The following is a 24264-nucleotide window of genomic DNA, read 5'->3' on the forward strand; positions in this document are numbered from 1 at the left end:
AAGACAAATAACAATAAGAATGGTCCAAAAATATAATACTGGGAGCTATGATTAAATAAAGAGAGAGAACTCTCATGATCAAGGAAAATTACTAAAGTAGAATTACCTTATTAAATTTACTATCCTACAGAGGAAAACTTACAATTTTGCCATCCCTCCTTGCTTCTTCCAAATATTGGTCCCACACTTCTTTGGTGGTAATAAGTTTCACATTCCCAGCAACAAAATCCACGTTATCATCAGAATCATTATCCTTAGCTTTGTTCTACAAGCATTAGAAATATGAAACTTCTGAGTCAACTTGTTTATCAATGTCTACAAAGTTAAGCATTGAGGATTTCCAACTAGTACATGACCTAATTAACACTTTGATTTTTCAAGCATTCAGGCTAAAATATTACTTTCAAAAGCAATTGAAACCTTTAATTAGATAGGGAAAAAAAGAAATTATATGTAATAAATCAGAGCAATCTAGAATTTAATGATTCCTATGAACGGATTTAAACACCATCTTTTGATTTTGATAACAGAAGATAAAATAAAAACAATATAGAATAGGGGGGAAAATGAATGGTCCAATCATGTATCAACTGCCAACAAAACCCATCTGAATCAATTTAAAAAATACATGCAGCCTTTAACTAACTGTAGGAAAAAAAAAGTTTACCAATTGCATGAAAGTAATATTTTAGCCTGAGCTTTGCAACCAGGACAAGAAACATTCAACAAATTCTATCTTTCAACAGAATCATAACAGGCCTTGCATGAAAGCTCATTTAAGATTAGAAAAATACCTAGTGTATACTGAAATTATTTCATATTTTGTGAAACTATCCTCTCGAGAGCCAATCTCATGAAGATATAGACAATCTGGATTGCTACAAGGCTGGTCATCAAGATCTATCCCCAATCAAGCTTTAACTAATGAAAGAACAAATTATATAATTCATAAGGAATTAGTAATTTTCAAACCATGTTTATGAGCCATGCATGACAATATTTAGTGGTTCCAAAACAAGCCCTGCAAATGCATAAATTAAAACCTCTACCCTTTGCACAAATTAAAAAAATCCCAAAATTACAATTGAATAAAACCAAGACATACATTGACATAACAATACAGTGAAACACACATTTCAGTTTCTGCATGTGCAACAAGGTCATTAACTAATAAGAACTACAATCAAATAAGAGAGAAAATTATACCTTGATCTTGGCCAACATTATCTTGAACCTATCAAAATCATTGAGGGATGCCCTTCTCTTTCTAACAATGAGTTTCCTGCCCCATGAACTCTTCCCTCACTTGGTCTTAACATCTGTTCATTAACAAGTAACATAAACAAATATTTTCAATTATAACCTAATGATAAAAATTAACAATAACAATAATCGATGGAAAAGCAACGAAACAACATCCTCCATGGCTTTGACAAGACCTTTCTTCTTAGGGACCCTCTTAATGTCAATCTTAATGTCGGTTAGGGAAAGCCTTTTGAAATTGACTTGGGACCTCACCATATCAGGGGCATCGATAAGAGCCTAATATTATTAGGATTATCAACAAAGCAAGAACTAATTCTAAGAAAGCATGCAAATGGATGTGTGTAAATGTGAATAAAGGTAAGAACTTGGGTGGTGGTGGGGGAGTTACTCTGTTATGGTCAATGACGTCGACAATGACGACGAGCATGCCATATTCCTTGCCGTAGTTGATTTGGGCAACCCTCCTGATCTGAACATACCTCTTGAAAGGTTGAACAAGAAACAGAGAAAACGCAGTTAAAATATGACAATATGAAAGAGAAGAAGTAGCGTAGAGTGAAAAAGAGAAGGAGAGGAATCACCATTTTGGCTGTAGATTGCAGAGAGGTAGACACGGTACATGCATCTAGGCAAAGCCACCTTCTCCGAGTTGGCGCACGATGCGGAAGCAGTTCTCGTTGATCCAAACATCACCGCCGCCGTTCACGGAGTCGTAAAGTGCGTTCAACCCAAACTCCGAGCTGACGTGTGAGGGGTGGAGCATCTCAGAGGTGAGGTTGCGGCATAGGGTGCGCGACGTGGTGCCGTAGGGGGTGGATTGGTTGTTGTTGACGATTTTTCCGATTGTTGGTATAGATTTGAGAAGAATGGAGTGTAAATGATGGATTAGGGTGAGTGTTTTAGGGATTTTGAAATTGTGAATAGTGAAGGAGCATGTAAGAATGAGAAAGCGAAAAGGTTGCACGCTGCCCAATGAAAGAGAGAAAGTGTAAACGTTTAAAGACGGTGTTTTTACAAAACCACATTTGTATATAACTCAATTACTATGGTTTTTAAATAACCGTACTTAAACTCATAATATTAATGTGTTTAATTACAATACTGCCATTATCTTATTTTCAAAGACGTTTATGGCCGACCGTAATTATTAGCGTGTTGTAATAAATCATTATTTTAGTAGTGAGATTTTATTCAATTTGAGCAGGATCATCTCGACATCTTTATCAGGGAAAACAATTATTTCTAAATTTTAGGAATATACTAAGTCAAAAAAGACAAATAAATCCAGGTACACGAAATAATATTTTTAGGATAAACATAGAAATAATATTACTAAAAACTATAGTTGAATTAAAATAAATTTTATGAAAATGAATGCCACAATTTACTTACTGTTTAAGCGATAGATCAAATTAATCTAAGTTTGACGAAAGAAAAAGTTTAGGGTATGTTTGATTTGCATTTTTATTTTTTATTTTTATTTTTTGTTTTTATTTTCTGAAAACTGTTTTCATTTTTAAAATATTAAAATTCTGAAAATATGTTTGGTTTGATTTCTTGTTTTTTGTTATCATGAAATAAAAATACTGAAAATTTATGATATATTGACTTCTTGTCTTTTTATATTTTTAGATTTACTTAAAATTATATTTATTGTCATCGCAATTTCATTTTATCTGAAATGAGATTTCTTTTCTCAACTGAAAACACTAAAAACGAGAATTTATTGTTTTCATTTTCTGGTTATTTCCTGTTTTCATTTTCACTGAAAATGTTTTCAGAAATTCAACCAAACACATTTTTATCACCGTTTTCTATTTTTAGTGAAAATGAAAACACAAAATAACCAAACTAAACACCCCTTAATAAACTTAGATTCTAGAACAGTTAAACTCCAGTATTAATTGCATCATTGCAATCGTTACCCCTTGGAATAGACCGAAGACATCATTGAATAAATAATGATCATGATGCATATGGTATTTGAAATTATATGCACCCACATTTCACAAAAATTTATAATATGAATATTCAAAAGACCAATGATGTAATTTGAAAAAAAAAATGGTCATCATTATTGTATCCATATTGAAACGTCGTTGTAATACTGTATTTGTAATAACACCCACCAGCATTTTACAAACAAGTGAAACAGGGAAGTGAACCATACATAACCTAACAAGCATGCATAAAATATATCCCAAGTTTTTCATAGTGAGACATTTAACGCATTCACACATTCATGTAATAAGAAATGTCAGATAAAACTCCACACACACACACACACATATATATATATATATATATATGAGATTCGAATTGTTTGATGTTCACTAACATGTCAATCATAACTGCCACTCTTTACTTTTTCTATCTGATTTGTTTATTTGTCTATTTAGGAAATTTAATTTATTTACTTAAATTATAAAATAGAACATGAATTTGGATTCTCATCGCTGAAAAGTTGTGGCGCGTAGACATAATGAATAATATAAGGAACATTATTATCCTTTATCTTAATTTCCTCTTTTGGGTGCCCTTGATGAACCTCTATTATTTTGGTTGTTTCACTAGATTTGCCGTCTCCTTTTTCCTTGGTTGATTCACCTGATTTTTTATTATTATCATCATCTTTTTTCTTGGTTGATTCACCAGACTTACTGTGATCCTTCTCTTTGGTGGTTTCTGAAGACTTCAGTTCCTCTTTGCCCTTCTTCTCTTGATCCTTTTTCACTTCCTTTATGGAAGTAATCTCAGCATTTTTATGCACCTTTTTTCTAAAAAATGATATCAATTTCTCAACTTCAATGGTTCCTTCCACTGTTACATTTTGTGCCTTCTGGTCAGTTTTCACATTGAAAATACCTACATTAATTTCTCAAATCAAACTTAGAATTAGCTTGTTTGGTTAGATGGAAGGGGATTCAAATATTATACTATATTATAAATCCATCACTATGAGTTGTGTACCTTTGTGCTTTATTAATCTACTTTTTAGGTCAGCCTCACATTTGTCACAATGCATGTGAACCTTCACCGAGATGATGCGGATAATCGGCTTGAAACCACACATGAAAATAATTAATTAGTTGCCATAGTCCCAAAAGTATTTCAAACATGAATTGAATGATAGATTATTTTGCTACTTCTCTTTATTAACCACTTTTATCCAATTTTTAAAATCTTGACAGTTTTGCAACTCTGTCGAGATACTTAATTAATCATGGGTTGAACTGTTCAGTCGTTAGTTGAACGGTGTAAATTAATGTAATTGCATAACATAAAAATTAACATATATATATATATATATATATATATATATATATATATATATATATATATATATAGTAGGTGAGCATCACTTAAAAAATAGAAAACCTTTTACACTTTTGATATATTATAATTACATTCTTAATTATTTAGGTTATATTTGACTCAAATTTTTCTTAATTTCAAAGTTACTTTAAAGTTAAATATCAAAATAAAAGCTTTAAAAGTAAAGTAAAGTAAAATTGTTTCATATTTTTTTTAATTTTAAAATTCCTTTTAAGCTAAGAGTTATTTAGTAAAAAGATTTAAAACTTTCAAATTTATTTAAAACTAATTGCCTCACTAAAACCAATATATTGATAAAAAAAATTTAAAATATGATGTAAACTTAATTAGTCAACATAAATTTTCTTTAATGATAACAAAATAAATAAAATATTAAAATATATGTTTAACATTTTAATTTAAAAACGTCAAACATTACTTTAATTAATAAAAAATAATTTAAAATATATTCAAAAAATATTTTATTATTCATAAAAATTAAATAAATTCAAGTATTTATTAAAAAATATAAAATATATAAAGTTTCTATATTATTATAATTCACTAATAATGAATTTTTTTAAAACAGAATTCAATAATGCCAATATATATTTAAAATTACTAAATAAATAATATTAAAATTTTTAATAAATACATTGTCGTAATTAAGATATAAAAAACTTAAAGAAAATTATTTTTAAAAAAATAATAAATATAAATTAAATTTATAGAATAAAAATTACAAATATTTAACATATCAAAGTTGTATTTGACTATATTATTTACTCATTTAAGTAACACTCTTTTTATTTCTTACTGAATACATTAAAAAATTTAAAACTGATTTATTAGGTTTTTAGATATTTCAAAATTTATTTTAGTAATTTTAGATATGATTTATAAGAATTTTTATATATAATATTGATTACATAAATATAAGTATTATTTTCAAAAGATAACATATCTAAAAAATCTATATTATTGTTCAAAAATATATTTAGAATGTAAAAATGAATTATTTAAACATAGTTTGATAATGTAAAATTAATATTTTATATAAAAAAATTAAATTAAATATTTTTTTATTTTTCTAAAATAAATAAGTTATAAGCAAATTAAGACTTCTGGATAAATAAAGATAATTTAATATATATATATATATATATATATATATATATATATATATATATATATATATATATATATATATATATATATATATATATATGAGAATTATTTAATGGGGAAGAGGTGAAGTACTTAAATTGGAAAATCAGTATAAAAAAAATGTATTTTGGGTCGTGTTGGAATTCAAATTTGGAATTGTATGCATAAGCTATGTGTAAATTGTAAAAAATCTCTATGTAGTAATGTAATTGAACGCTACTTTTTTTTTCAAATTTTGTTCTATGAAAATATATTATTTATTTTTCTAGAACTATTTCGTGAAAAATATTTGACTCAACTTCTTCTTTTGAAAAAAAAAAAAGATAAATTCAAAAAAAAAATCTAGCCAAACCAAAAAAGGGAGGGAATAAATTATCACTTATAATATTTTTAATATACATACATACATATATATATATATATATATATATATATATATATATATATATATATATATATATATATATATATATATATATATATATATATATATATTGGTGAATATCACTAATATTGTCAATATGATTCGTCTTAACTTAATCATATGAGTGTCGTTGCATTTTTTTTTTCTTCTAACCAGTTTATTTTAACATAACTAAAAGTATGGGTTGGACGAGTAGATATTTAATTAGATAGATGTCGTTATCAATGTATTTTAGTGTTTTAAAGGGAAAATGAAATAGTTGGTAGTGAAAGGATAAGAATATGGAATTTCATGAATGGAAAATAATCAAAAGTTTAATCAACGAAGGGAGGATCGATGTTCCCATCACAAACCTCCCCAAATTATAACGTATGACAACATCATAGACTAGGAGTAGTTTATGGTATAATCGAAATTTCATTAGCAGATTGATACGATAAACATGATAATTTAAACAATTAAATTGATTTATATGATTCGGTTAATTTATGTGTTTATTTTTTTCTTTCGCATTATTCATTATATTTCATGTTTTTCCTTTTTTTTAATTATATAATTGCTGCACTAATAATTCGAACAATATAATTTTAGACTGTGATGTTTAAATTGAGTATGAAATTTGATAGTGAAATTTAGTTGACTTTATCTACAATCTAAAATAAGTTAAATCTGATTATTGACTTTGGACTAAATGCAAATAAAATACACAATGTTTGAACTCGTTTCGGCCAGCGTATAGCTAGAGTTTTCAAATTAAGACTAAATACTTGTGGCTATTTGTTTTCTTCTATTCCGGGTATGATTTCTTTTTATGGGTCCAGAATCCGAGCAAAGTTTAAAGTTAAACACACCAAACCTTGGATATTTTATAAAAAAGGCCAGGCTAGTTCATACAAACTACAACCTTTAAGAAATTCATGATATCAAATTTTCTGCAATGAATGTGGAAATCGAACATTTATAATATTAGTATGTAGAGACTATTATATTTATATATTTGCCGTATATAGGTGTTATCAGGGTATATATGAATAATATGATATATCATAAAAGAAAGAATAGCTTACATCTTTTATTTCCTTTGTCTTTTGTTCCGTAGTAGTAATATCCTTAGGCTTCACTTTTGGTGATATTAATTCAACTTTTTTCTTGCTCTTCTTCTCTATAAGCTTCAAGATATTCAAAGGGTCTATTTTCCCTTTTGCCTTGATTTCTCCTTTCTCAAACTCTATTTCCACACTCTGTACCCCTATTGAAAAATCACCATGACATAAAATTATTAGCTCGATCTGTTCATTAGTGCATAAATTTCGATCAGTAAATATTAAATGTGCTTTATATTTCTAAGACTATTTACTTTTTTCTTTATAAAGTTTTTGGCAAATTTGTAGGAGAATTAACAAGATTAATAGAACTCATGAAAATTAAATTAACCATAGGGGAAAAAAATTAGAATATGTTCATACCTTGGGTAACCATGAGATGCTTCTTGATTTTGCTCCCACATTCCTCGCAGTGCAGGTTAACTTTGTAAATGGCAGTGATCACTTCAATGTCTTCTTTCTTCTTTTCTTCTTTTCCTGCTGCCATTCCCTATTGTGCCAAATGAAGGCTTGGAGATTGAGAATGAAAGAAGCAGTTTAAGAAAATGGATCAAGATCACTACAATGTTACATATTGAAAATTTAAAACTATAAGTTTTCTTAACAAAATTTCTTTCTTGGTTTAGCTAATGGTAGCTCACCAATTTCTTGAAACTTGCTTACATGAACGAAAGAATCTTGTACGTTTCACCCAAATGGGCACAATCAGATGGTTAGTTGAGGATGTTGAATTTTTCATTGGTTTTTAGAATATTGTATAAAATATTAAAGGCTAATTATACCAATTTGCTCTTAACTTAAAGCTAATTACACTTAGACTTATATATTATGAACAATTTAACAAGGTTTTAAATTACCGACAAATGCAGCCAAACAAATATAATTACACTTGGAGTAACTCCAAAAAGCTTGACGCGACAGTTGGAATCACCATAATTTAAAATCTTACAATTTTTATATGATATTCTTACGCTGTGACACCCATTTTTTAATTAAAACTTTATACAATTCTTTCTTATTTTTATATATAAATCATATACATGGCCCATCCCGTGTAACTTCCTCTTAGACAAATATAAATAATGCTTAAAAATAACAAGGAGAATAGGTATGATTTTATAAACAAAAATGGTTTGAGTGTTAATTACTACACAAATAACCTTACAAGAGATCGATGAAATTATCTTCAAAATTAATTATTCAGTATTTTTATTAAACAAAAGAAATATAAATAGTTATGTCAAAATATATACCTTTGAAAAAAAGTTATGTCAAAATAGCTTTTTTTCTTCAAAAATTACGAGATTGTTTAATGACTAAAATTGATGTAATCTATAGATATTAAGAGACAAATTGTCATCTTTATTTAATAAGGAACTAAATTAATGCCGACATTCTCTATCTTTTAAAATTAAATTGATTTAAGATATCATTTTAAGGATCAAAACAATTATTTTCACTTTTCTCCCACTACACCCAAAAGAAAAACATTTATTTTCACTTTTAAGAACAACAAATCGGTTTATATAGTTAAACCGCTTTTTGAATGGGCTGCCTCTGCCTGACCCACCATTACTCAACCACTATTTATATGTATTCAATAAGACTAAATTGGTAAATATACCTTATTTAATCTATCTAATATCTTACTCATACACTTATATATATATATATATATATATATATATATATATATATATCAAATTATACCGATATAATTTTGATAATTATTATATTATTCTGAATAATATTTTTTTAAAACATCAAAAATTCATTTCACATAAATCATATATACAAAATTTCATATTAATCCAAAATCATTTATTATTCTCATTCATATAGATTAAAATCAACTTAATATAAATATTTTAAAATATATTAAAATATGAATCATTTTATTGCTTTCATGTTGATCAATTTTAACAAAATTTGATATAATTCAACGATTAAATTAATAAAATTCACATTCTATATCAAGTTATAAAAATGATATAATAATTATTAAAATTTAACCGATATAATTTAATATATATATATATATATATATATATATATATATATATATATATATATATATATATATATATATATATATATATGCGCTCTCGGGGAGATATGGGTCACATGGATGTTGTTTGAGCGTGATCCTATCTAGAACTCTAAATTTTACAATAATAATAATAATAATACAAATCTGAAACTCTAAATGGAGGACAAGCAAGGACAACCAACCAAGAGAATCGGAGAAAATAACCAAATATGGCTTGATCATACGATAGATACTAATTTAATTTTACAGTTATAATATTAATACAAGCTATTAATAACTAATGACATGTCAAGATTAATTATTATATGTGAATAGCAGGAAGTAACAAACAATGACTTGCCAAGATTAGTTGAGCTGTTTTATCGAACATGCATTGATCGACTTGAATTAATTGACTATTATCAAGTGGGGTTTAACAAAAAAAATATTTACCTCAAAATTCACGACCACTAATCACATTCAATTGAAGACAATATATTATTATTGTAGTTAAATAAGTTCTAATTACTACCAACTGTCAACATGCAATCTTGGGCCGTTTTAGTTTTAATTTATTTGTTTGAATTTTTGGAGCTTCTTTAAAGCTCTTGCTATTTAAACCCCTTTCATCTAAGTACATCCACATACCCCCTTTCTACCTCCCCATTACCCATTATACCCTTTTTCTTAAACAAGTATATCCCCTTTGCTTTCTAAAAATGTCTTTCCAAAATTACATATACTTATTTTAGAAATGTATCTTCACAACTATATGATCCATAGTTTCAAAGATATACTTTCAGAATACGTATATATTTTTTTAACAAAATTTCACTTAAGAATTAAGATGGTTGATGAGAAATAAAAAAATGATAAACGCTTATCTTATATCCTTGTTTATTAGTCTTATTTTAATCCTATCATTAGTATTCTTTAAATCCTATCTAAAATTTTATTTTCATCTTATCTTTATTATTCTTTAAACCCTAATTTTAAACTATATTTGTCATATATTCATTATATAATACTGCATTTTCATCATCATTATACAATATTTTGTATTTTCCTTCATATGACACTACGTTTCAAGATATTTTTATCACTAAGTTCATATATTATACACCTTAATTACAAAGCAAAGATATTGACAATGGTTTCTTTCCTTTAAGTGTGTTCATTCATTTTCTAATCCAATTCTATGTCATTGATTCAGTCTCACATGAAGTTAGTGATGAACGTATCTTGAAACACATTGTCACATGAAGGAAAACATAAAATATTGTATAATAATGATAAAAATATAGTATAATGAATATATGGTGAAGATAGTTTAAAATTAGGGTTTAAAGATTAATAAAATTTAAGATTTTAGATCAAATTTATGATGAAAATAAGACTAACAAACACGGGTATAAGATAAGTATTTATCATCTTTTTTTATTTCTCATCAACCATTTTAATTCTTAAATGATTTTTATTGAAAAAAATATACCTATTATGCAAGTATTTCTTTGAAACTATGAATCATAGTTCTAGAGATGCATTTCTGGAATAGGTATATTAATTTGGAAAATACATTTTTGGAAAATAAAAAGAGGTATACTTCTTTATGAAAAACGATATATTGAGTAAAGGAGAGGTAGAAACAGAATATGGAGTGTACTTAGGGAAAATGGAAGTGTAAATAGCAAGACCCTTCTTTAAATATCCCTATGTTGGGTTGAGATGGGCTAGGTTCCTTCCTCCTCCGACAATTACTCAATGCACTCCATTTTTATTAGTACACCCCATAAGCTAAAGTAATGAATTTGAATGGACTATTATGCCCTTGGTAGTGTTTTACTCCACCCCTACCACCAGAGACAGTGTTGTTGTGATGTAGTCGGCGGAAACCATTAACCTCACCCACTCCTATCCATCTTCATCTTCACTGCATCACACCTCTCGTGGTGGATGCGGGTCTAAGCTTAAGGCCAATGTAGTGTGGGAGCTTGGTGGAAGGTTAATAGTCGACGATGCGAGAGAAGACGACAAAAGGGAGATGTTTGATTATGAAGGAGTAAAAGAGTGTGACCATTATGAAATGGAAGCAAGGATTGAATTCGAGAACCATAAATACGAATTAATGATAATTGTTGTGCATAGGTATATTTTATGATTAAGTCATATAAAAATTATTTGATTTCCTCTCTTTTATTGTTTTTTTAGTTGAATAGTTAGAACTTTAATATCATTCAAATTATTGTCCAATAGGTATTTAAAATGGTAAATTTATAGTGTGTTGGTGTTATATTTGTTGCAAAAACATAGTGCAAAGCTTGAGAAAGAAGTTAAAGATCTGGAGATGCTTACTCAGCGCGTCATACGCGTTCAACGCGACGCAGTCGCCCAACGGTCAGAACTCGCTTAGTGCAAAGAAGACACATGGAAAAGCATGATACGTGAAGGCGCGCTTAGTGCGAGTTGTGCGCTAAGCGTGTGATCACCGACTCACTCGCTTAGTGCGGCGATCATGCTTAGCGTGAAGTTGCGTAAAATTTAAGCTAACCGCACCTATAAAAAGAGGAGGAAGCAAAAGAAAAAGACACACTGAATATCCATGAAATTAGAGCTTCCCATAGAAAGCAAAGGATATGATTCATGCAGGAATAGGGAGAATCAACCATTAGAAGTCATTCCTTCCCCCCTTCTCCATCCCTTTTCTCTTCTCATCACTCTCTTGAATTTGTAAAATCTCTCATGACAATGAGAGGCTAAACCCCTCATTGTTGGGAGCCTAGCAACCAAACTCTCATGATGTAATTTTTCCTACTATCTATTCAATATTATTTCTATTTCATTGTCTTTTTTCGATGCGTAATTTCATTGATTGTGGTTTGATCACCCATATTCATTTATGTGTTTTAGGATTTAGGCATTGGGAAATATTTATCTCCTAAGAACTGGGAAAGGTCATCTAAATAATTCATATCTAGGGATAAAATTACATTGTTTAGCCTATTTTATGCATCTCTATTTATAATGCAATTTAACTAGTTTATTTTCTTAAGGGATTAGGTAAATTAGGTTTTTTCACTTGAGGGATCATGGTTAAAGTATATGAGTAGATATAGGTGATAATTTGAATAATATTAAATAGAGAAAGATCATTAACATTATATCGAGAGTAGTTTTGACAGGCTAGGCCCCAACATATCCATAGTCTGAATCAACCTACGCTTCAAGAGTGTGTTTTTCTTCCCTTGCATGTTTTAAAAAATTAGTGTAATTTTATGTCAATTTATTTTACTATTCTTTTCACAAATCTTTAAATCAATTCATTGATTACTTGAAAATTGGATATACACCAATTTAAGTACAAACAAAGTTCTTGTGTACTCGACACTCGAACTTCTGTTTTACTTTACTACTTGAGAGAATTTAGTGTAGTTGCTAATGAGTTAACAATTAAGTAATCTAGAATACAAATGTATTGTGTATTATTCAATCTACAATTGTGGTTTTAGTCTGCTTCCATTTCTTTAGCTTGTCCCTAAATGTGTTGCATTCGTGGAGTTTGTTAATGGTACCCCTTTATTGCTAGATATACTCTTTGATTTTAGTTTTTTTTTTAACAAAAATACCCTTCATAAAAAAATGCTTTTATAGTACACGACACAAGATAGAAACATGTTTATGTTTTGCATTGAGGTGTGCATTCCCAATACAAAACTAGAGCACATCTCTATTTTGTATTAGGAAAACACACCCCAATGCAAATGGAGAAGCATATCAAAACTTGTCTATCTACAACTAGCTCCCCATTCTCACTTAACCATTGTAGTTTGTAGAGCCTAGGGTGAGGGGAAGTTTTCAAGACAAGCTTTTTGATCAATCTTTGGCTAGCTACATTAGTGCAACTATCCCCATCAATAATCAAAAAGCATATTTTTCCCATGACCATGCACCTAGTATGAAAAATTTTCTCCCTTTGAGTTTCATCTCTATCCTTACACACACTATCCATTAATCTCCTAACCATCAAAAGATCACCTTCTAAGGGTTGTATATCACATTCACTTTCACTCTCACTAAAAGAGCTAGAAAAAGATGCACTAGTGATATTCCCATTACCCAACACAACCATAGTCCTTTCGTTAGGACATTGGGAAGCAATATGACCCTTTCCCAAACTCATAAAACATTTAATAGAACTTGCCTTTGAAGAAGTGGGAGTAAGGTTAGAATTATTTTTACCAAGGACAACACCTTTTTCATGAGATTTAAATGAAGATCCTCCCTCCTTCTTAAATGTCTCTTTTTGTTTCCAAGTTGAAGAGCCATAGGGGGACTTCTTGTATATTTGCTTCCTCTTTAATTGCTGCTCCACCTTGATAGCTTGATGAATAAGATCCTCCAAAGAGACATAGTGGTGCAACTCTATAATGTCTTAGATCTCCCTATTGAGACCATGCAAAAACCTTGCTATGGTGGCCTCTTGAGACTCCTCAATTTGAGCCCTAATCAAGGAAATCTCCATTTCTTGGTAATACTCATCCACACTCTTATTTCCTTGAATTAGTCTTTGGAGCTTGTTGTAAAGATCTCTCCCATAATAGGATGACACAAATCTCTCTCTTAAAACTCTCTTCATGTCTTGCCAAGTATTAATCAAAGGCCTTATCATCCTCTTAACATTACTCTTCACTTGATTCCACCATACTAAGACATATCACTCAAACTCCAGGGAGGCCAATTCGATCTTTTTCTCTTCATTGTAGTTGTAGCAAGCAAAGACTTGTTCAACCTTCATCTCCCACTCAAGATACACTTCTGGATCACAAGTCCCTTTAAAAGTAAGGATCTTCACCTTCACTCCCTCAATCTCTTCCTCTCTTTGCCTACCTCTATATCTTCTATGATTTCTTCTCTCCCTATACCTCTCATTCATCCTTCCTCCCACATCCTTTTCATACCCCTCATATTCTCCATGAGAAGAATTAGATTATTTGTCCTCTCTTTTTTGCTCTACATTTTCAATCCTCACACTTAAAGCTTCATTGCTCTTGTGTATTCTTCCCAAACTCTCCTCGTTCCCCTTTCTCATTGTCTCCATCCTTTCTTCATTGTCATAACTCATTCTTCTCATTTGATCATCAAGTTTAATCATCTCCGCCATGAGCCTTGTGGTTTTTGGAGATGGTGGAGTAGCATCTCCACTTGTAGAAGCCATACCTATAAGTAAAGTTAGTGCACAAGTAATAAATAGAATAAGACCTCACCACTCCACTTAGTATTTCACTCAAGTTCACTCGTGTATCACTCTTGCAAGACTTTTTTCTTTTATAATATGCACTCTTGCTTTTTACCACTCTTGCTTCTCTTTAGTTTTTAAGCAAAACCTTCAAGCTCTAAATCAATCAGTATTCAATGTGAAATATGTCACAAATCAAAACTCAAGAAACCAAAAATAGAAATACTCTAAGACAAAACTAAGGAATTTTAAAGACAAACACTAAAATAATGAATGAATACTCAAAAGGAATGCCAAGGAAGACAAAGTAAAAGACTCCATAATCAAGGAAAGGATTATCCTAGAATTGAACTAAATTTGATGTAAATAATCAATAAGACACATTTTTTTAAGTATAGGTATGTGAAAACTAGAAGGGAAACAACTCTGAATGTAGAAATTTATTTTGCACTTTTTTTGCATTTTTTTCTTTTTTTTTCTTATGTTATCTCTGCACTTTTTTTTTGCACGAAATTCAACTTTGAACGCAAATGAATGGTTGGCCAGATCCAAATTTGTAAAAACAAATTCAAATCCTAACAACTTTAATTATTCAAATGTAGATTGCAACAAAATTTTGGCTCCAAATCAAATTCAAATCCTAACAACTTCAATCATCCAATTATGGATTCTAACATGATTTAGGCTCCAAATCTGAAAATTGAATTTCTCTTATACTTTTTTATTTCCTTTTTTGCACAATTTTTTTATAATATACATATAAAGAAGACAAAAAGATATTGATACTAAATAGAGTTCAAAAAATGAACATTATCCTAAGGAATAAAAAAAAAAAAGAAAATGCGAGATTAGTAAATGAGATGGAAAGAACAATGCCACACTACTGAAAGAGTTGAAGATGATTCACCACAAGGAATAAAATTCTTATCTTAAGGTTTCACACAAGAACCAAGAGAGAGACATTATCCCAACTGTGTCTAATATGAAATTTCATACAAACAGTCATTAAAGTGCTACTTAAGTCATTTATAACTCCTACTAATAATCCTAAATTAGGCTCAAAGGTCCAATAACTAATACAATAATTAAAAGACTAAAAAAGGTAGCAGCTATTAAAGTCTAAAGATAGGCTGAAAATACAATTACAAACAAAAATAAATCTTATTCTAAAAGTTGGCTAAAACTTATGAGTTTCACTTTTCTCCTTTTCCTCTAGTCTCCGGTGAAGCTCTTCTTGAAATGTCTATCTTACTCATTGCTCAAGTAACTGGTTAATCCATGTTGAGTCCCCAAGTTAAACTCTTCCTCCTTGGATAGTCTTTGTATGTTGAACTAATACAAAATGAAAACACTTCTAATTTTGCATAGGGAAATTTGAGGTAGTCAACAATTAACAAGTAAAAATGATATCATGCTATACAAAAAAAATCAATAATAACAAATTGTGACAGTACAATTAACAAGTATGATAACGATGAGTTTATATGACAACATAATTGTATTTTTTTAAATATATTTCAATCATTATTGGAGTATCCAAAAGAATATGTTAAAAGATATTGTTAACATTTTTCATGAAAAGAAAAATTGGATTTCCATCCTAATACCTTTCCTCTCAAAACTTCTTAAACCAAACATAGCATAATTTATTTCAAGTCATTTGTTGTCTTGTTCCTAATTGTTTCTCCAAAAATAATATCTATTGCAAGATAGATGAATTTTTTTAATATAATTGCAAGTTGTTTGGAACAAAAATTTGTGAAAGCAATTTAAACATACTTACGGAATGATTACATGGTAGCAGGACCACCTGTCCCCTTTTCTTGTTTTATTACAGTAGTTTAGGGGCTGGGAGCTTATTCATGGAAGAAGCGTGTTGTGTTAAGAATAAGGAGGCTTAGGCATCTACCTTTAAGGTAGCTGGGATTGAGATTGCCTACTGGGGCAAGTCCAAGGAGGTTATCAACTTAGGAGCCTTGTTTTGGTTAGTAGAAGACACTTATCTTTCCGAATCTACCTTTGAGCTTTGTTTTGTTGCAAGCTTTGTCCTCAGCTATTCCAATTTTTTATTTATCTTTCCTTAAAGCTTGGATAGGAACTTTGAGGGGAAGAGAGTTCATTGGGTAGAAGTAAGACAAGAGATAGTAAGGATGTTGGCTCAGGGATGTAAATTTTGAAATTGTTTAATACGACTTTACCAGGGAAGATGGATGTTAGTGGAGAATCAGTCTATGTGGTATAGGGTTCTGCGATGGGAAGTTGCATTAGAAGACTCAAAGTTCATCTTGGTGGAAGTGAGCTAGATGTGGGTGGTTGTGACTCTTGATTTTATTGAGACTGTGAAGAAAGCAGTTGGAGATGGAAGGAGACTCCGTTTTGGTTGGAGCCATGGGTTGGGAGAGAGGCTTTGGAGGTTCATTATAGATGACTTTTTTCATCTTACTTGCTTATCTGATTCTAAGGTGGTTGAAACTCGGGTGAGAGGAGATGGAGACTGGTGTTGGAATTGGTGGAAGAGGGATCTTTTGAGGTGGGCAAAAGATTTGTTACATGATTTGGAGGTTGAGGCTGGTCATGAGGGGTTTAGGGAGGGTTTTGGAGATTCTCGGAGATAGTTAAAGGATCCTCTTGATGTATACACGGTGGCATCAACTTACAGATTCCTCGTAATGTAAGGTATTTTCTCAGGGCATGGTTTGAGGTGGTATGATCAGTGTGAAAAGTGGGGAATAAGAAGATATTTGAAGGAAAGAATTTTTCAGTAAATGATATCGTGGAATCTGTCAAGCTTCTATCCTGGAAGTGACTCAGGGAGAAGGAAGGGAATTTGTTTAGCCTATCTCTTCGTGGTTATTTAATCCTCTTTCTTGCCTTGGAGGTGTGTGATGCGCGGGGTGTGAGTTGATGTTTTCTAGTTTGTCAGTGAGTTCGGTGCACTGGGACTCTATTCAAGTGTACCTTATTGGCTTAATATTGTTGCTGGTTTCATTGGGAGTGCAATTTTTATCTCTGCTTCATGTGTTTTGGGATAGAGGGCTGCTGCGGTTGTTGAAGAATTATTCGTGTTTTTCATGAAGTGTTGGGTAGCAAGCACATGTTCATTTCATGTTTTTTATTTTATTTTATTTTTATGTGTTTCAGCATCTTTCTTGTATTTTGCTCTCTTGGATCCTGTAGGGTACGCCTTGTGCTTTTTCAAGGATTTCTTTTTAATAAATTTGTTAGGCCGTTCAAAAAAAAAAAAAAAAGAACAAGATCTTTAAGTCACGTCTCAAATATTGCAAGTCTCGATTATTAATTCAAAAGAACTTATGTAACATGCATTAACTAAACAGTAATACACTGATTACCTTTGTACATTTGGTACCCTTTTTACCATGTTCTATGGGCATGAACACAAGTTCAATTCACCAAATCTTCAGAAATTCATGCTAGGTACCCACAAATATCAGTGACATCCATTTGGCAACTGTGCCTATAATCCTAGCTTCCACGGTAAGTGCTGAATGAGAATGGTGAAAGCAGGAGAGGAACATGGAAATGTTCCCTTTTTTGTGACTCCTTGATTTCAAACACTAGAGACACATAAGGAAAGAAACCATTTGGGATGTACTTCCCAGTGTTGAAACTTATCCTGTATATCCCTGGATTCACATCATCAACTATGCTCAACAGTTGACCACTACGACCATCTAAATCGGTCGTTGAAGACCCTTGGAACACCCAACTGCCACCGCCTGAGGCCCCAAATGTCGGTCGAGACTGAGTGCCCCTCCACACCTCCAGAAGTACCTCGATACCAGCAGCTGGAGAGCCCTGAGAAACATCCAACACATGAGTCGTAATGGGAGGGCGGGTTCTGGCAGGATGGTGAATCAATTTTGCTGTTGAAATCTCTGAAGCAGCAGTCACGTGACCACCAATAATGCTTATACGATCTTCTAGCATTGGGAAAATTAAAAATCAAGATTGGTTATAGGTTTTAAACAAGGAAATATCATGATGTAGAAGTTGGAGACCTGAAAATTCATACCACATACATTATATAAGCAATAGGAAGGACAATTTATTCCCAACCAAATAGCAGACAATATACCTTTCAAATTTCCCAAGGAAGTGTTTAATGCCAAAGTAGGTAAGTTACAACTTACAAGCAGACAATAATAGGGTCATGCAATAATCAATCATTTGCTACATGTAGAACAGTTCATAATAAGGATGAATGAAAAATAAATTGTAACTAGACTTCCTAGTTCCTAGTTCATTCTTAATTGTCTAAATTAAATAGATGAGGTGGGGGCTTAGGGATCACTACAAATGATGGAACATCAAGGACTCAAAATGTGCACCACTCGACAAAACAACATGCCTATGACAACACAATGGAATAAAAGGAGCTAAGGTTTGCATAATAGGGAGGTCCAATTCATCCAGATTTAAGATATAAAAAGGTTTCTTAGAATATCTGTTTCCTTGGTTTTCTATTCCACGCTCCCTCCCCCTCTCACAACCACAGAAATGTTTCCCACAAGAACACACTTTTCAGTATTCACTTATGAGTTTCCAGATACCAGAATTTCAGAGGTAAAAACTATTCAATCACATAACTCCAATTACATGGTGTACATCTTTATTGTGTGTCAACAATAAACTATTTAAGAAGCTTAAGCTATTATTGAAAGGCTCGTGAATGATTTTATATCTAGCATGCCTCCTAAGTCCTGAAGCAGAAGCATTTGGACTTTAATTACAAATTACGGGCAATGCACTTGCTCACTCACATTGTGCTAAAATTCAACTTTGTAATTTAGAAGAATAAAGCCAACAAGGATTGAGCATGACCACTTGGCATTGGGGCTCTAATACAAAATTAATTACCAACTACCCTCAAAGCTTAAGCTGATAGGTGAAGACTCATTAATGGTTCTAAATATTACAATTCTTCTACACAATACAAATGTTAGCACAAAACAGAAATTTTCATAAAATGTTTTTCCATATATGCACAAAAATTAGCTTTCAAGGAAAATTAATTTCAGAAAAAAGAGCATCAAGTAGCAGCAAACATAATTGAAGGAGGAAGAAAGAAGGCCTTACTATTCAAATTGGTAAAAAAGATGCAAGCAAGTTAGATTACACCGGACTAATGCTGTTAAACAAACAATGCTCATATAGGACAGCAGGCATAATACAAAACATACATTATCAAAGATAAATCTTACACACAAAAATAGTAAGGCTAAATATATAACACCAGTTAAATTTTTAAGCATTTACAAAGGACCCTCGGATATGCTGATTATTGATTAATTACCTACAATTGGATTTAATCAGATCGTGTCTTCTATCCTCTATTTCATTTGTACATTTAATGACTCGTGAAAATGACATGATTCTAACACGAGTTAACAGTTAAAATTAAATCACTTGGATCTCAGATTTGACTACTGCAAAACTCACAACTTTTAATATACTGATTGAATCAAAGAAAAAAAATTCAAATATTTGATCCTGCTACTTCTAGACAAAAGTTCACGACTCGTGATGGTTTTAATTTATGAATACAACTATGAGCAAAACCAAATTTAATAGTAGAAGGGCTATCAGGGAAACACGTAGAGCATAAAGTTACATGTTTCCTAAGCAGATCTAAATTTGAAAAGGTGTTCTTATTCTTAAAATGTAGAAAAACAAAAAACATAACAAAGAATATGGAAGTACCTTCTGCCTTTTTAGCAGCGGAATATTTATCAACTGAAGAAGAAATGTTTTCTCTACTTGAAAAGAGCTTTGCAAGGCGCAGTTCTGTAATTTTCATTTGCTCCTGAGCAGCAATCTCAAATTCAACAATTGGCCTGTTTGTATAACGTCTCTGCAAGATGTGAAACAATTTTAAATTCAAATGAAAAGTCTTTTATCAGCATTTTCCTCTATCTCTCAAAATCATTCACTGGTAAAAAAATTTAAAATAATTTGGGTTCCTAAACAACATAGGAAATTGCAATGATTGAACCATGCACATAAGAGACAATAAAGGAGATGAAAAGCCCCCAAGGAAGGAATATTCCCCACCCTTTCAACAAGAAGCTCGTGAGATCAATCATACTCACAGTTCACAAGCTCAACCTTCTAAAAATAATTAATCCAGTTTTTAACCTTTCAAAAGGAACAAATGTATGTTCATAATATAATGGTTCAACAGAAACTCACCCAAATAAACATTAGATGAACAATAGAAATAAAATTAATAAATAAAAATATTGCATGCACTAAACTATAAATTCAAATTTACCTTCAGTTCAGCAAGTATCTCATCGGTACTTCTCCCAGCTGCACAAATGAGAAATACAAACCCAAACTTTTCCCTATACCGAGCATTCCATTCAGATAGTTCCTGCAAAATAGACCACATGCAGATGACTAAATTGCATTCATCAACAGTTAACATTGCAGTTGAAACATTTCTCTGGCCACATGTTTGCTGCCCCATTCAAAGCCCAATTTTATTAATGGATAAATGGTTCCTAATTTCCTCCACAATAATAATACAACCAATAGACAATAGTAAACCATGATGCAGGTCCAACCAATGAGGGTGCTTTTCAATTCAATATCTTACACACGTTATCTTAAGTACTCTGATAGCTGAGGGGAGTTATAAGGTTGGCTTGGGGGTTGAAGGGAGAAAGGGGAGGCATAGGTTGTGGGTTCGAATCCCTCCCACTAACATTTCTAACAAAACTAACAACTAAAATTGGCCGATAAAAGAAAAAAAAAAAAAAAAACTCTGATAGCAGAACCAGAGCCTTGCATCCATATATTTCATAGTACGGAAATTAGCACTTAAGTATTGGTAATTTTTTTAGTACTAGAAGCAACCAAACCTGTAAGCTAGAACCAGTAGCAGTTGCTAAAGCAGTTGATTGCTCTCCCTTACTCCACCTGCCAAAAGCAGTTCCTTAGTCAAGTCATTATTCCTAACAAGCAAATAGGGGATATGTTTCTTTTACTCTTTTCATTGCATACATCCCAGATTAAGCCAAAAGCAAACACCACCAAGGTGAAGACAAATTCACAACTTCATGATTCTCACATAATGTAAAAGGGAGAAACCAATCCAGACGGCTAAAAACAGGAACAAATTTGGAAGAATAACTGAACTGACAAACTCCATAACTAACATAAAATCCATAACTAACATAAAATCCCATGCACCCACCAAGAAAAATAAAACAACCTTTGCATCTAACTCATTTGTTTCATATCAAAATACAAAGTAGAAAGCAACTGTTAGCAACATAGATCACAGCAGACCCAAGAGGGATACCCGTAGGCCCACCCACCTCAGGGATTTTGTGTAATCCCAACTCAGGATAGTGACAAAGAAACAGAATATCTCCTCCCCCTGAATCATATATGAATTATGTTATCTCCATTGCATCATATACGTATTCTGTTATAACAAATAGCCAATAAATTCTGTTATTAGTGCTGATTGCAGCTGGCCAATGATTGGCAACAGCCTTTCCATTATCTGTATTTCCTTATAAATATGACATTAGAAATGAGAAGCAACACAGAATTGCTATTTCACTATAATTTCCATTACCTGTTAGTAGCTTAGAAACATAAAAGCAACCCAGATAGTTAAAAACAGGAACAAGATAGGAGGAATAACTCAACTGAACTGACAAACTCCACAGCTAACTTAATGTCCCAGACCCAGATTTCCTGTAGTCAGGGATTTAACACGTTCACACTATCGCACAATTGCAACCCTCGGATGAACATTAAGACAACTCACATTTTATTGCAGAGAATCCATTTCCTAATACCCCTGCATTCGCTCAGAAAGAAAAACACAACCATTACATCTAAATCATTAGTTGCACTGAGAGTTTCATTTCTATGCACTGAGAGTTTCATTTCTATGCACCATCAGTGTAGATAGTTTTACACTGCAAACTAATCAAAAATCATGATAGCTAGGTAGTAATTATAAAAGTCAAAGTGTAACACTAACAGTTCATAGGCTATTTACTCTTGACTTAATATCAATACACAAAACAGAGAGCCACCATGATAATTAAAAGAAGGAATAGTAGATAGTCTATGAAATGATTTTTATACTGTCAGTCCAATCACAAAATTTGTTGACTTTTACAATAAGTAAATCAACGAATGATTTCTGATTGAACAGAATAGGAGGGATCAATCACTGAACCTGAACTGAAAAATCCCAAATGAAGACGCAAACAACCACCAACCCACAATGAGAAATATTAAAAGCACAACCTTTTCACTCAACTCTATTATTTCACACCAAAACACAAAAAAGGAGAGCGACCCAGATTGGGGAAATAGGTAAATTTGAAGTACTGAACTGATCAGTAGCTTAACACACAAACAATCACCAATCCGCTAAGATAAAAACACACCCTTTGCATTCACAACTCAATTCTTTCACACCAAAACACAAAAAGGAGTGACCCAGATGAGGAAAAGAGATAAATTTGAAGTACTGAACTGGGTGGGCACTGGCTTCAGACACAAACAACCACCAACCCACAAAGAGAAAAACACACCCTTTGCATTCAAAACTCAATTCGTCACACGAAAAGGAGAGTGACCCAGATGAAGAAAAGAGGTGAATTTGAATTTGAAGTACTGAACTGAGCACTGGCTTCAGAGGCGACAGAGGGAGCGTGGGTTTGACCGATCTGAGGGTGCGCGGAGAAGGCCTGAAGCCAACCGTTGACATCAACGCTGTTGAACCAAACGCCCTTCGCGACAGAAACAGCGTCCTGGAACGAACGGAAAGGAGAGGCCGAAGCCATTTCCTTCGCGAATTTGGTGCTTCCGCAGCACGACGCGAAGTCCTTCTCGTCGAAACTGAACTCCATTGTTCAAACGATACTCACTCTCTCTTCACTTCGCTTGTGTTTTGGACAATTCAATTGGAATTGGAGTGTTTTTATGGGTTGAGGATCCGTGTAAGGTTTTGGGAAGAAAAGAGAAGAGGGTGTGTCAGCACCTTGGTCTTGTTCTTGGGATACGAACAAAAAGCCACGTGAGAAGCTCCTTCTGACCAGCTAAAGGGGAAAGTGGTAGTGACACAATTTTTTTTATTTTGATGATTTTTAAAATTAAAAATTATTTTTTATCTTTTGTTTTTCTTATTTTAGAGTCTTATTTATTTCAAAAATTTAATCCTTTGTTTCTGTTGTGATATGGTTTGACATCATTAAAAATTATATTAATATTTTTTTGTCGATTGTTATAAATTTTATCGCATTACAAAAAAATGTTACAATTTTTTTGGTAAGCCAAGTATTCTTTACAAAGTTAAATGTGTAATTTAGTAATGTGTCAAATTTAATTTTTACATGTAAAAAAATTATTAAATTGGTTTTAGACAAGTTCTTAGATGAGTGAATAAATAATACTTTACACTTATAATATGATAACCAAAAAATTAAAATAAAAGAAGAATAGAATCTCTTATCAAAAAATAGAAAGAAAAAAAAAAAGATAAATCCTTTTTTCATTATAGACTAAGCCTCTATATAATAAGTTACATGTTCAACCTCTCACTCATCTCCCTTTTAGAGTGAAGTTCTTCTTCTTTCTGCCCGAAGGAGAACACCCTCTTATTATATTGCTTCATTGCAAACAAAACAAAAAATTGATGAGAAAAAGTAACAATCTTGTGTAAGTGCATTTCACA

The 24264-nt window shown here is 31.5% G+C and overlaps 2 protein-coding genes across 5 annotated transcripts; both read right to left on the minus strand.

The window, feature by feature from the left end:
- Positions 1 to 3652: 3652 nt before the first annotated feature.
- On the minus strand, positions 3653 to 7852 carry LOC100783418 (heavy metal-associated isoprenylated plant protein 4). The gene is made up of 4 exons (XM_003548559.5): positions 7639 to 7852; positions 7240 to 7421; positions 4237 to 4324; positions 3653 to 4131 (listed from the first exon to the last, which is right to left on the minus strand). The coding sequence occupies exons 1-4, from the start codon at positions 7760 to 7762 to the stop codon at positions 3689 to 3691; spliced, it is 837 nt and encodes a 278-aa protein (XP_003548607.3). The 5' UTR covers positions 7763 to 7852; the 3' UTR covers positions 3653 to 3688.
- Positions 7853 to 17799: 9947 nt separating this feature from the next.
- LOC100788368 (putative transthyretin-like S-allantoin synthase) lies at positions 17800 to 23582 on the minus strand. Of its 4 annotated transcripts, none has more exons than XM_041010185.1 (6): positions 23211 to 23346; positions 21881 to 22374; positions 21422 to 21479; positions 20830 to 20931; positions 20259 to 20409; positions 17832 to 18475 (listed from the first exon to the last, which is right to left on the minus strand). In XM_041010185.1, exons 2-6 carry the CDS (start codon positions 21949 to 21951, stop codon positions 18021 to 18023), a joined length of 837 nt encoding a protein of 278 aa, XP_040866119.1. In that variant the 5' UTR covers positions 21952 to 22374; positions 23211 to 23346; the 3' UTR covers positions 17832 to 18020. The 4 variants fall into 4 exon arrangements, with proteins under 4 accessions (NP_001349011.1, NP_001242467.2, XP_040866119.1 ...); XM_026125981.2 differs by having other exon boundaries at positions 17832 to 18478; NM_001362082.1 differs by lacking the exon at positions 21881 to 22374 and having other exon boundaries at positions 17800 to 18475; positions 23211 to 23582.
- Between the last annotated feature and the right edge of the window lie 682 nt (positions 23583 to 24264).

Source organism: Glycine max, chromosome 16 (assembly GCF_000004515.6).
Source record: "Glycine max cultivar Williams 82 chromosome 16, Glycine_max_v4.0, whole genome shotgun sequence".
In the NCBI taxonomy this organism is placed as follows: domain Eukaryota; kingdom Viridiplantae; phylum Streptophyta; class Magnoliopsida; order Fabales; family Fabaceae; genus Glycine; species Glycine max.